This window comes from Stegastes partitus, unplaced genomic scaffold, assembly GCF_000690725.1.
Source record: "Stegastes partitus isolate 25-593 unplaced genomic scaffold, Stegastes_partitus-1.0.2 Scaffold134, whole genome shotgun sequence".
NCBI classification, from domain to species: domain Eukaryota; kingdom Metazoa; phylum Chordata; class Actinopteri; family Pomacentridae; genus Stegastes; species Stegastes partitus.
In genome coordinates, this window is record NW_007577865.1 from 611,392 (window position 1) to 626,710 (window position 15,319).

General features: G+C 40.6%; 1 protein-coding gene across 1 annotated transcript in view; it reads right to left on the bottom strand.

Moving 5' to 3' along the window:
* The window catches only part of astn1 (astrotactin 1), a gene marked incomplete at its 5' end in the record, with an annotated part of 380,551 nt that overhangs the window by 290,042 nt on the left and 75,190 nt on the right, over nucleotides 1-15,319 (bottom strand). Inside the window, one exon of the mRNA XM_008278851.1 lies at nucleotides 8,829-8,966. Coding sequence (XP_008277073.1) covers nucleotides 8,829-8,966 — 138 coding nt within the window. The remainder of the gene's footprint in view (nucleotides 1-8,828; nucleotides 8,967-15,319) is intronic.

Consider the following 15,319-nt stretch of genomic DNA (forward strand, 5'->3'; position numbering starts at 1 on the left):
TTCAGTGCGCGAGAAGAGGTGACAGTTGTGGCAGGACAAGTCGTGGCTGCTTCACCATGACAACGCGCCTGCTCACCATGCTCTGAGCATGCAACAGTTCCTGGCTGAGAAGAGCATCGCCGTGCTGGAGCAACCTCCCTACTGGTTCCATGGAATTGTTTCTTCTTCCCCAAAGCTCAAGGGGGTCATCAAGGGGACCCGTTTTGAAGACGTGGATGACATCGAGATGGCTGTGATGACGGAGCTGTGGAGGATCCCGGAGAATCCTTCCAGGAGTGCATGGCAACGTGGCAGAGAAGGCTGGGGAAGTGTGTCAGACTCCAGGGGGATTACTTTGAAGGGGAAAACTAGTAGTTTGTATGTGTTTCGTGACACCAATCCTGAAACCTTTCTGACACACCTCGTATACACTGTATAAAATACCCCTAAACTCACCCTTCATCATAGACCATGAGAGACCGTAATGCAAAACCACATCAACAATACAAAACCAAACTAATTCCATCTGTTGTAATAGGATACAAAGCCATATAAGAATAAAAGTAAAATATTTACTGACAACATATTACATTCGTTTTCAACCAAAACGTTAAATATTCACAATAAATTCCACTGATAGTAACTTGCTCCGTACCTATTCTGGTTTATGTTGCGACTTAAGCAAGGCCTAACGTCTTACCTGACCTTAACCAAAGTGCTTTTGCTGCCTAGAGCTAACAAGAGACTCTAGATGTGAAGTTCAGGTTCTAATGTAACATGCTGTGCATCCATGGATATTATGGTTGAGGTAAGTGTTGGGCATAGGGGACAAATCAATAGTTATTATAGACGGTAAGACCCGGTTGCACCTACCTACTATCTGCAAAAACCATCCGAGTTTAAAGCCTTTTATCAGCCTATAGTTTAGATTATGGCACAACTTCAGTGCAGCAGTGGCTTTACTGTGACGTCTATATATTGTGATATTTCTCTACCGATCTATACAGCCACTGCTTCATGCATCCATATTCTAAAGGACTAAAGGATCAGGTGTTGGTTTATGATGAATAAAACTGTGAATGTCAATTACAGCTCTGTGATGGAACTGGAACCCAACACGTCCCTACTTTTTACCTCACTGTATAAAGGAAGTGCTACTGCCTGCATTGGACTATACTTTAGAACTAAACATAAATTGTAACCATCTAAATTGTGCAAAGTGGTTGCAAATTTCCATCCTAGTCTTTCTTCACACGGAGCGTAAAGTACTGCAGCAACGGAAGTCATTCTCTGTCCTGGTTCACCGTGACTCTCATTCATGTTCACTCTTTACCGGAGTGTGTGACCTGTGATTTCTGTCAGTCACAGTCTAAAGATATTAATTTGTCCATTTCCATTCCTTTTTCTGACAGCTCCGGTGGTTTTAACCTGGGCGCCAGCTTTCCACGTACACGTGTTTCTACATCTCTTTAAGTCATTTGCATCAAATTGCAGATACATGCCCAGTCGCACGCACGTATATTTTCTTTTCATAATGAAGGCTTTTCTAATTTACGTTTCAATGTGACATCGATTGAGACGACATTTAATGAATAACCACAAAGACCGCCTCATGCTCGTTCTCAGACGCAGTTCGGCATGATGAGACGAGTCAACTGGCCCTAACTGTATTTGAAAAGAAAATCCTTGCGTCTGAAAAATTGATCAACTCCACCGAGTGACAAATTAGTCAAATAAAGTCGTGCCCTCTCGCCATCGGTATTCAGGCTTTTCAGGCGGCGTTTTCATCTACTGACTGAGCTCCTGTTCGTGTTTTTCGCTTTCACTTCATGGCCATCCTTTCAGTTCTGATAAATACTTAATACGAAATACAGAAAACATAATGCGAGCCCTATCAGCTTTGACGACACGGTTCACAAACTGTCAATCAGAGCCGGTGCGGACCTTGATGTCAGGCCTGCTTTTAATCACACAAATCGGTACATCGTTACATAAGATGTACAGTGGGATGTTCTTTGGAGCAGCTCAGAGAACGTCACGCCATATACATTCATCCCTACGTGCAGCAATTCTTCTGTAAATCAAGCATATATTATGTTAAAAAAAAAGCAACCTTATCCTGCCTCATAGTTTGTTAAGCTATTGTATTTAATCACACACAATATACTGTACCGATGTGTATCCTGCATCCAAGAAACTGCGAACCTGTAAACTGTCAGCTGAACTGATCATCTTAATGCTTCTACTCTTCTTCAACAGGATTAAAATAACGAGCATCAAGAGGATATAATTAGTAATAAGATAGATGTCACAAACATTTGTAGGTTCGTATTGATCAGTTTAATCAATGATTGCGTGAGCTGTGAGCGCTCACAGATGAAAAACACCGAAATAATTGGAGGAATAAACAAACTGTCTGGAAGGAGGTTTGAAAAACAAATTACTGCAGACTGAATATACATTATGTGACATACGTGACAAATTATTTGTGTGGATGACACCAAAGTCGCAAAACTGTTTTTGCTGAAGGTGTGAAAGAGCGATCTACATTACTGGCATGTCTTCAGCCTCTCTGCCACCACCGCCAACTTAACTTGTGTGAGAAATGGTAGTCCCTGCGGCGTCGCTTTAAATGATACTTTCTGGGGAGAGGAATGACGGCGGAGTTGCAAATTTTTCATTATATTTCCTACATGTTAAACTTATTGTTGGAGTTAATATATGGTTTAAAATAGCCAGAATGTTATCTCTAGTCAACAACAATTGCTGCTCTGTTTCAAATTTGACAGATATGTGGTTCGAAGTCCACGAAAACCATCCATCCATCATCTATACACCGCTTAATCCGCACAAGGGTCGTGGGGGGCTGGAGTCTATCCCAGCTGACTCAGGGTAAAGGCAGGGGACACCCTGGACAGGTCACCAGTCTATCACAGGGCTACACTCACATTCACACCTACAGACAATTTAGAATCATCAACTAACCTCAACATGTCTTTGGACTGTGTGGGAGGAAGCCGGAGAACCCGGAGAGAACCCACACTGAACCGGCAACCTTCTTGGTGCAAGGCAACAGTGCTATATGTATTGCAAAAACAACAAACTTATAAGCTGTTACTTACTTTTCTTTTTAGTCATGCTGCAGTAACAGTACAGTGCCTTTACTATAGTATTTTAACTGCTGTTGGATTGCCATGGACTTTTGCCATTGTTCCCTCAGGAGAAAGCCTACTGACATCATCCATTTACCCGATTTGAACGTTATCGCATTGCTTTAGCACATCGTTAAAATATATATGGGTTAGTTGGGACTTCTTCCACATTCTGGTGGACTAAAAAGTGGGTTGTGATCCATTCTCATCACTGATAGACAGAAACTGCATATGAAAACTGAACATGTCACTATCAGAACACACTGAAAATGGAGTTTTGTAACATGTGGTAAAAACAGGATGCATTATAACCCAAACCAACAACATAGACTCAACCAAACACCAAGTGAAAAACAATCAATAAAAGCAAAAGTCAAAGTGAGGCAACGATAGTGGTCTCATAGAGGACTCAAACTCAAGTCTCCATGGTCAACATCTAATCCCTTAAACCACCAGCCCCTCCAACCAAAATGTAGACATGTGATCCTCTTTCAAAGTCCAAAATCGCAGCTCCATTACCATTAAATGAAGTGGTAACAGAGCACCATTAAGTAGGATAATAGCATCCAAAATGGGTACTCGGATTTTCCTGTAGTGCCTCCATGAAATTGATATTATTCTGACTTTGGGTGAAATGTCTCTGTGACTATTGGAAGAGGCAGATGCTTCATACAGTATGGGTCATCAGGTGGGCAACTGCCTTCATGGATGCTTCATTGATTCTAAGCCTATTATTTCAGACAACTACATCGCCAGAGGGCCGACCTGTGAATCCTGCCATTCCAGGTGCACCCCCCTCTTCACATCCAGGCACTAGTGTTTTATTTATAGGCACAAATCATCTCTCTGCTTTTCATCCATAAGCAGTGGCTGTGTCATGGAGACAATAACAAACGTTCCCTGAAGCCATTATATATGGAAATGTAAGCAGACACATGTTCTGTTATATGCAGTATAAACAAGACAAAAAGTCGCCTATTCCCTATGTCAGATATTTGCAGAAAAGCAATGTAAGATTTGCTATGTTCCAATTTATTCATTGGTTTTTCTGACCAAATATTGAAGTACTGTTGCCTTTTAAGGGAGGTTAGGTCTCTTTTAGTAGTTATAAGCCTTCTCTGTCCATGCATAATTCGAACACATAATTTAAAAGTCCAACTCAGCTGAATAAAAGACCAAGAAATAGGAAATGACAGTGGTGGACACACTCCCAAGTTTCAATGTGACATTAAAAAGGCATGAGGCACTATAATGAAAAGTGTGTAATGTTCCATGCTCGATTTAGAATTCAAAGAAACTCGACTGTAGTGTTAAGTGATTAGACAAAATTATCGCATACGTGGTGTATTTCTGCAAAACATGTCCTTTCTGTATGGCTGGTTATGGTGACCACAGTAGACGTGAGCTCATGAGCCTCCGGTACTCCATAATAATGGGGCTAACTGAGATAGTCTGCCCACAATGTGAGAAACCTAACACCCCTTGGGATAATTAGCCTGAAAACACGGAGCACAAAGTTTAGTGAGTTTATTAGGATGCTGACAAGCGCCGTAAATCCTGTTCTTTTAATCAGTTTAATTTTACAGCATTCTTTGTGTAGGACTACTTTATATTTCAGTCATCTAAGGGTTTGAAATGAACCACTGGCTGGGAAAAAAAGAAGAGCAACGTCCTTGACTCCCTACTTGCTAATGAGAAGAAATGATGAGAATATTCATTTGAGCGCGACTAATTGTACCTGACATAATTTTCACAGGGCAAGAAAGCACGGGCGAACGAGAGCAGCATCCAGCGACTGTTGTGCACGCTAACTTGTTGACAGAGCATGTTCCGGCATCCGCTAAAAGGCGAGCTCTCCCTACTAATTGCACGGACCTACCTCATCTCTGCAAACTAATCCTGCTCTCACAGACTTTATCCAACGACACAATGCTGCCGGAACCTGCTGGGAGTCGTGTTAACTCGCTTGCTGATTCGTGATGCTGCCGACCAAATGAGCAAAGTTCAGGTTCGGCAACAAAGGAATTGTCTGTCCTTCAGTGGTTGTGAGTTGATACTCGCTGCCATGTTTATGCCTCGGGTCTACGGAGATGACATTTACAGAGAATTTGATATGATAATGCGGGGCTCTTCACTGCAGGGTTTGGCCTTTGATAAACACAGTAAATATTTACTTTGATTCTTTACCTTTCTGTAAAGAAAACAACATGTAGCTGTTATTTAAAGTGTTTACTAAGTAATTTGACTGATTTAACTGCACTTTACCCAAAATACAGTCCATACAAACGTGTGAAATACCACTTAAATGTTAAATGATTCTAAATCGTATCACTCATGGTAATTGCATTACCTTCACCTGCAGAAATTAGACGTAATACGAGTTGTTCTGTACCTTCTGATTGCTGTTTTGGCTGGTATTTAGTTCGTCGCTGATCGTTGTAAAATCTCACAGTCTCAGAAGAATGTATCCACAAGGTGGGCATCAGATTGGTATTAGGGAAATGGTAAAAGGCAGTAGGATGTGTGGTTTATATGCTTAAGTATGAACTATGTTTCCTGTTTGTATGGTGTTGCTTTCAGAGCCTGTGTGGCATAAAAAGATACTCTTACAGTAATAGTCTGACTGTGGAAGCTAACTTTGTTGTTTGTTTTATGGGTTTATTAACAACAAAAGAAGCCTGCCTGAACATACATTTACTGAAACTGCATTATCATAGTGCAAGTTCAACTTTCTACTAATACAAAAAACCCACGTTTCACTGGCAGTGAACCCAGCAGCAATACAGACTGTTTTCTTGACTAGATGTTCTCTTGATGAATTTGACTTGTTTTGGTCTTTACACCTGTTGAAAATGTGATCATCGGACTTTACACGATCTGAGACAGACGCAGTTAACTTGGACACTTTTCACTTAGTCGTACGTGCCCTCTGTAGGTTTGTCCTGTGAACTGTTGCATAAAACTAAGGCCACATTTACACATAGCAGGGTATTTACAAAAATGGATCTAAGTTTTCAAAAATGACATTGTTGACACCAGATCGTTTTAAAAAAAAATCTCTGAAACCCTCATAAACACGTCATTAAAAGCTGCTATGGGCATGCCAACCTATAGGGGGCAGTGTAACAAGACGCATAAAGCCATGCTAGCCAATCAGAATCCTGGAAAAAACACAACAACGAATGGGACGAATTACTTCCTGTTACTTCAACGATAAAGGCGTGAGGGTTGTTTGTTTGGACCGACAGAGAAGTGGCGCTATGTTTGCACAAGCATAAAAACAAGCATTGCTTCAACAGCATCCATGTCTATCACAGTAGCCAAACTGTAAACACTGGTCGCACACATATGATGCTTTTGTCGTATACTGTGATTTCAAACTCTGTCTCCTCCTGTGTACATGCAAATGTAAAGGCAGAGTTTTTCCAAATCTCCTCTTTGGAGATGTGATTGTTTTCGGTGACTTGTAGCTTCATGTACGTGTAAACCAACGACCCAAATGCATTGAAATATCACCATTTTTGCTACGTGTAAACGGGCCCTAAGACTAATTCTGTGGCCCAGATGCCAAACGATGCATTGATTTTATACCTTGTATACTACATACACATTTTAAAGTACAGTTACTAATAAATGCATCCATTTATAAACATGAAATAATCCCACAGGTGTGCCATCAAACAAACTGCATGTTCACAATGCTACTGCAAAATATACTTTTTAAAAACAATAAAACAGTCGAATGTATTCGTCAGAACAACACTTTTGTTTTTAGTCTGTTCCTATTTGTGTTCCTGGGACCGTTTCATCATCGTCCATTAATTTTAATTTCTTCCAGCTGTGAGAAACTCTGCTGTGTTGTTGTGCACTGCAATGTGGCAGAACAGTGTCCATCAACAACACAACTGTTCTTCAGACCTTAATTTCTAAACATACTCTTAGCTGAGTACAAGCTGTGAGGATCCTGTCCTCTATTCGCCTTGAACTGGTTGTTCCACAGACTTATTTTCAAAATCAAGACAAATATCTGTCATTTGATGTACAGTTTAAGGAGAGGCGGGCGGTCAAGAGAAAGCAGCCATCTTGTTTAATTAAAATTAATTAAGTGGGACATAATTGACGAGGGGTTACATCCTCATATTAAGTGTAAGCACCCTGTCTATTCAGGGAATGTCTCTTTAATATGTAGCTGTTTACCTGTAATTAGATGAAGATGAACATGTGTGTGATTAATTCACAAGCAAAGTGCTGGTTGACATTGATTTCTCATTCTTTATATTGTTTTATTTCATGTGCTCGGTGGATTATGGAGCCAACCTGCCAAGTTATCGTTTTAGTGGTGCAGCTGGTGTGGGCCTCCAGCTACAGGATTGGCTCATGTCGTGGGAATTTACTTGTTGATGCAAGGCGATATTATTAAAGGTTTGCTGTGGAACTTACGCTGGTAGTTTTTGTGTTATTTCTGTTGGATAAATGGGTCTATGTTTTGTAGTTCTGGTTATCCACTGACGGCATCCTCCCAGTGGATCAGCCACCTGATGGGTGCCACTGTCCTGCAGCACAATGCTTAAAGGTTGTAACCTGTATTATAAAACTGATGTTAAGGATTTTAAAAGGCCAGCCTGTTGTGCCATTTTGACCCACACTCACTGTTTAATTCAAATTGAAGTCCACCTGTAAATCCAGAGGTTAGTCAGAAGCATATTTCAAAATAGAGTGGGGACCAGCATGAGAATGTAAAATGGTATGTTGTCCGCATTTACTGTATATAGCATCTCTTAAGGTTCTACAAAGCACTCCACAGTGTCGGGATCAAACCGCCAACCTCACGATTACTCACCGCGACTCTTACCATGAGTCACGGCCACCCACCAATGTCCACCAGACGTTATGAGCAAAAATGGACTCAGTAGATGTACTGTCCAACTGATTTTCATCAGTATTATGCATCTGCATGGCTTTCTTGTTATGAAGATGTCTTTGTCTGGTCCGAGCAACATCATAACCCTTATAAGCCCCGCCCCGCTGCTAGCAAAGCAAAATGGCTGAATAACTGTGTTGCACCAGTGCTGTCAGATGGGTCCAGTCTAATTCTGCATTATAGTTTTGGCATCTCTCTCTTCAGCCCAGACACAAACCCAGTGATTGTACACACAGAGCTGCTTTGTAGTTATAAACCATTTAAAAATCAGAATGCTCCTCATGGCTTCGAATTTCCAACTAACTCTTTCTTTTTTACTTTGGTTTCTCTGCTCCTTCATAATTGATTTCGTGTTAGCTCTCAGAATTTTATTACCATCTAAATGATGACCGCTAGACCTCCTCATCAACTCCACACGGCTGATTAAAACTCACTGCAACAGTAGTAAATAACAACACAAACGCTGATTAAGTGAGAATAACAAACAGTGAAGCTAAGTCAACAGCAACATGGGGGGAACGACAGATGAAGAAAACGGTCGTGAGAGAGACTTTTTTTTTTTTCTATTTGTTTCCACTGAAAAGTCCAAGTAATACTTAAGTGCAACACTGAAAAGAAACTTTCCTGAGGTTCTGTTCACTTTGGTGCAGCGGTCAGCAAAATCCTACCCCGCTTCACCGCTTGACAAAACCTTTTATTTCTTTAACCGGAGCTTCTATTGTCATGTCTCCGAAAGGAACATTGAGGGGAAAGTGGTCCCAGTAAATGTCTCTCACCTTACATCTACCGCGTCCTCCATGACTGTCATGTCTGTCTTGCATTTGGCTGAGGGGTTGATGGCGAGCTCAGCAGGAGGGATGACAAAGCTTTTACTCAACGGCAGCCACATTCCCTCTCCTAAGGTGTACGTAAATCTGCAGAAGGACAAGAAAGGCACATGAAGCATGGGAAGTTATTGGTTTTCATGCGAGAAAAACAAGGAGAAGAGAGTGGAATGCAGGTGGACACATCAGGGAGAACAGATGAATTAGAGATAAAACACCACCATTGGGAATTGGATTAGTTTATTAGCATACCATCTTGATCAGTTTCAAAGACCTCCTCCGGTGAAAATCTGGTAGTTGTTTTTTTTCCCCCTTGTTAACATGTCCATGGCTGAACATTTCCACCTTAAAAGTGCAGCATGACAGTCTCAAAAACACAGATTCAGACTTTCAGGGTGTCGATCCTGTCAACTTGCAGGATGTTTAATTCTTCTTCAGAATTCTTATTGGGTTCGAACAAGTATCCCTAAATGACTCAAGTCTTACTACTTGTCTTCGCAGTGAAAAGCAGTTTTACAGTGTTCGAGAAGAGTCATAGGTGAGCTGGTGTGCTTGAGCTGCAGTAGGTGACAGAAGGGTGGGTGTAGATAAAAAGGTCGACTTCACATGTCTAAAGGACGAAACTGTGAAGAGCTACATCTAACCCATTTCGAAGCATGAAGGGATTGTTTTCATTGAAATGACAAAATTCTAAATATGTAACCTTAACAACTTAATAGTTTGTTCGGGTTTAATCAATGACCAGAGAGGGACTGAACAGACTGGCCACCTCACAGTCGTATGCGTCCACCAACCAGTCAAGTACAGGTTTGTGTCCATGTCTGTCCAGACTTGACCTTTGAATTTCTGCATATTAAATGTCATTACTGCATCATTTTCCTATTAAACGTTAGTGTGAAATTGTGTTATAATTAGCGTATGAATTCTTGAGTTATGGCCAAAAGCGTGTTTTGTCACAGTGACCTTCTACCATTAACATCTAATGATTTCACGCTTTAAAGTCCAAGTGAACATTGGTGTGAAATGTGGAGAACTTCACCTACAAGCGTTCAAGAAATATTGCGTTCATGAGACGCATGGATGGACCAATGGATGATGCAAAAACTGGTAGGTAACTAAAAATCACAAATGTATAGTCACCTATTCCTGTAAATGGCTTCTATTGTTTTAGGGGTTTTTGGGGGGTTTTGACCACATTTTTGATAAATTTTATTTCTTTTGGCCAAATGTTGGATTTTCTTCCCATTTGATTTCTTTGACTCACACTTAAAGTCATTAATCTAAAAATTGTTAACATAAAGTGACCTTTTCATTTTATTAAGGTGATGCTGTACAGTTTCAATGATTAGGAGCCACATAATGAGCAATTAAAATGTTTGCTAAGGTGTGTATGCTTAATTGGGTTTCTTAATGATTAATTTATATGAGTGTCAGGCTAGTGTGTACTTCCTGTTTATGTTTGGGTTTTTGCAACAATCCCCCTAATTTCAGACAATTTTCATTCATTGTGGACCAACCTAGATATTAACTAAAGATCAACCATGTATCCTTGAAGGGATTTTTACATCGTTTTTACTATGAAATGTCATCAGAGCTTATGGCAATCAACAAAGTAAAAGCACATTTGACTAAAACTGGAAACAAAACAAACTAAAGTGTAAAATGCTCAGTTAAGGACACAGTTGTTTTGATGTTTCTTTTTTCTAACTAATAATGAAACGGCTGCATTACATGTATTTATCGTCGACACGTTTTACTGGTGCAGTTGTTGGAGGACACATGGGAAATTTAAAAACGTAAAACACTGTTTGTTTGGCTCGTTGAGTCGATTTGTGTATTCAGATTACTGACACCGTGTCACTGTTGAGCGACAAGCAAAACTTTTTTGTTGAGCTGAACTTAGTGAAGCTTTAGTGTTTTCAGTCTTGGAATGGAACTATAAAGATGCAGAGTGCCAACCAAAAAAAAAAAAAAAAAAGGCTGGAAAGATGAGTGTTCTGTTTTTATGATGTTTTGTAAAAAACTGCAGACTTGTGGGGAGTTTTTGTTGATGAAAATTTGACTAAAAACTTCAACATTCAGTTGACTAAGCAGACCTTGTGATCTCCAGACTGAAAGCCAACAAAAAATCTAAAACTTGCTGGAAAAATGAACGCTTCAAGAACTTTGCGGGGACACCAGGATTAAAAGAGTATTCCAGTGATTTAGTACTGCACCGCTGTCGAGCTGAGGGACTTGTAAGAGACACATGGGGAACATAATGGTCAGAATTGAAGTAGCAGAGCCTCAGACAGCCAGACGTTTAGAACCTTAGTGTATGATTCAAGCTCATAAATGCAACTTGAAAGCATCTGTCACTCGACCCTGCCTGTCTTATAAATGCTCGAGTCTGTCAAACTCCACGTCCCAAGTTTATAGTGCACTCTTTCTCCAGAAGTCTCCAAGTCAAATCAAGATGACCTTCATGGCATCAGGGGTATTTTTAACTTTTGCGAAAGCCACAACGGAAAGTTTTCTGCTCACAGTAGTGTTTTGAATCCAAGTTACATTGACAACGGACACAACAAGTGTCGAATCTAGTGTAATTAATGTTTTAATCAGTGGTTAAAAGACCCCAAACTCGGCCAGTGCTCATTCAAACTAAACACTGTACTTCTGTGGTTCCCCATGTTTAAAGGTCAGCTGTATAATTGTTGAGAAAAGACACATTCGTTCATTTATTACTAAGATTTGGGACAAATCACTGAGCAACTTAAATGTATATGTAGATCTTAGAAGAGAGCCACCACTGAGAGCAGAGTCGAGACCTGGATTTAATCACTAAGACAGATTTCTGATATCGTGCAGGCTCATTCACAGGGCAAACACGTTCTCTTTTGGATCTTATTGTTAGTTCAGGAGTTGATTATTTCAGACAATTAAAGATAAGCGCAGTGAGAGGGAAGAGGGAAAAAAAAAAAGAAGCATTTTAAGATTTTAAATTGGGATTGTGTTGAGGCGAAAGAAGGGCCATTTCTCAGGAGCTGAATTTACCAAGAGCGGGAAGACGATCAGAACCTCACACTGATTCTCAAACGAGTTCAGTTATGTCAAGGAGAACTATAGGTGGGACAAAGAAGAGATGTCAGTTTGATTTTTTTTTCTCCCCCCTCTGGCTAGACTTCTTAGCATCTAAAAACAACGACCACGTGGCATGAAAATGGCTGCTTTTCAAAGACGAACGCTTTTGCTGCATCAGTGAGTCACACAGTAATGGCATCAAGTTGGTTAGAGGTTATTTATTTTACCTTTCAGCAAACTTATCCTTTTTCCATAACTCTTTCTTGAGCAGAAGGACACTGTGTGTTAATGGACGCAATGCATACCAAATGAGAAGCTCTGGCGAAAAAGGGGCCAATAAGAGATTCCCCTGAGACAAAACATGGCTATAAATCTGTAAACAACAGATGTCTGGAACAAGGGCTTTAAAACAATTCTTTATTTGCGAGTCAATGAACATCATCAATCTTTAAACACTCTGCAGATGAAATGTAATACTTCCAACTTTAAGTTAAACAGTGCTTGCTGTTTAACATCAAACGCATTATTAGCGCTGATGAATAATGCATGCCGACTTGTAATGCAAAAGAGGGGGGACTTGTTGATTAAATAGTTAACAACCATTTTTTTATGCAGACTAAACATATTTCCTCATTTACAATTGTTCAATTTGCATTTAATAAAATGCTAACTTCGCACAAGGAAAGGGCAGCGGATTGTGGGGACTGCATGCATTACCGGCCCCTTTAAGAACAGAATGATTAAAACCCCCGCAGAAATGGAACGCTTAATTATATCCACCCAATTACTCCCTTTGTTTCGAAATTTTTTGAGCGGATCAAAGTGCAGCTGTTCTTCCATTCACTGTAAAACACTAGGTGCTGGGGAAGTTATTACAAGGTGGGAGTCCATTAAAATGGTAATATTTCCAGTTTTATTTTTCCAGGAAGCTGCTGCCAGCTCTCACTTCACCTGCTCTTGTGGGACTGTGTACGGCAGGAGTGCTGAAAATCCCCGCGATGCAGCGTGACGTATACGGGTGACCGCGGGACAAATTAGCAGCTACTTAACGAGCACTGTTTTTATAATGGACAACTGGGGACTTGTGTGCTGCTGTGTGACTTATTTGGTTCACCTGAAGAGAAACTGGGTTTGGAAAACACCACGACCCCCCCCTGTGAGGAAACGGTTGTTGAGTGGAAAACGTGTTTGCGATGTTGTGAGGAACTCCTGCGGTTATCTTAGCATTTATCTCGTCCAACAAAAAGGGAATGTTGCACATATCCTTGAGTTTGCTTCGTTTAATTTAACTCAAGACGATGGCTTTCTCAGAAATCAAAGGTTTTCTTCCAGTATCCTGAGCAGAGAGTTAAATGAGGATGGACGGCTGGTTGGGGCAGTCTGAGGCTCACATAGTTGTAAAGAAGGGCCTCCTGGAGAAAATATGCGCGCAATTAAGGCAATACACTCATCTCAATTTGAGCCTCCTCGTCTCCTCTGCCCTCCGTCCTTCTGCCTGTGACCCAGAAATTGATCTCAGTGTCCCAGCCTTGAAGATGTTGTGAAAATACTGCTGTGATTCTTATACGCTCTCATCGCTTAAAAAGTCAGCTAGAGTAACACTTCAGGACCACTGCACCTGTTTTTCTTCTACTTGTTTTGTAATATTGTGTGATTTTTCTGTCCATGTAGTCTGTTTTTTATTGTTCATCTTGTTTGTATGCCGCCTCTTGACCAGGTCGTTTTTGAATATGAGAACCAGTTCTCAACTAACTTACCTGGTGAAATAAAGGTAACATAAATAAATAAAATAAAACAAATCTTTGAACTTTAAATATTAAAATGAAGTTTATACAAGCACTTCAGTGGGGCATTGGAAAATCTGTCATTGTATGCAACATGGAGTTTAACAATTGGTCCATATTGAATTTCCCTTCTGGGATAAATAAAGGATTTTTTCATTTCATATTCTCTACTGCAGAGGGGAGAGGGAGTCAGTCTGTCCAACATAACTATCTCTTGGAGAAGAACAAGAATGAGAACTTTGTCATAACATTACAGTGAACACAGTCCCATTGCTTGTTTCAGATGGCTTCTGATCGTTTAGTTTGCCTGCCATGTAAGAACCTCTAAGTCCTACATTCCTACAGTTGACCAGGAAACCTCTTCAGACTGAAACCTCAAGAGGTCCATACTTCTGACTCTTGTTGAGTTACAGACACATCCCCAATCTCACCTCAACCAGCCGAGGAAGACGGCTGCCTTCCCTGAGCCTGGTTCTATCTGAGGTTTTTCTTTGTTTTTTTTCCTCCCAGTTAAAGGTTTTTTTTTGGTACCTTCCCACTATTGCCAACTACTTGCTCAAAGGGAATCCGCAGTCAATTTGGATTGTTTTGTTCTCTGTTTTTTTGTTTAAAATGTGTAAGGTCTTCACCTACTATGTGAGGTGCTATGAGATGACACATGTTGTAAATTATATAAATAAAACTTGATTGAATTTAATCTAAACTCATGTTGCTGTAACGTTGGTCAACCTCACCTGGAAACATGTCAGCATTCTATTTCTATGAACTCATTTATTCAACATGTGATTAACAGACATGTAAATAAATGCTGACCTAAGAAGTTACAATCGATTCACAAAGGCGCACTGAAATGCTCAAAAGCATGTGGAGGAGAAAGGGCTGAGGAGAGAGGGAGGTTGTTGAAGAAGCGATGAGAGCTGTACCCTCGCTTTATCCCTTGCAGGAATGTACACGTATAATGCATGAAAGAGGTGCGACACACAGCTGCAATGAACTATGTGAGGAGCAGGACTAAAAAGAAAGTGTGCATCTATCATTTAGTCATTAATCTGTATTGTCCTCTTTTGTGTGTTACGCCTCTTTTATACTTCATGACGTGTGTGAAATTCTAGTGAATGGTGTGAATTGATTCAAAACTACATACTTACCATAAGGTGAAACTGTTAAGGTAATCTGACAAACACTGTCAAGTATAGAGGTAACAGAAGATGCAGCTCATCCACGCCTCATGTTTAATCAACGGTTTTGAGGCAGTGATGTTTCATTTTGTTAAATGTCTGCTGTATCGACTCCTCTCACCTCCTCACCTCACATCTCTGGTGGGAGGGACTAAGACGTGAGGAGAAAAAGGAAACAAATGCCGGAAATAGAAAATGAGAAATGAGAAGAGGGGAATAGATCAAAGCAGCTCCTGGAGATATTAGTGTGATCTCAGCCTCCTCGGTCTGTTCTTGACATACAGGAAATGCTAACAGCCACAAGAGCGGTCGGCACGAACCGTATGGGTTTGTGGTTCAAGCAACGGCACGAACAATCCTTTGTCGTCTCTGCTGCTGTACTGTCACGCACGGAGTTAGAGTCTTGTAATGAAGGCAGTGG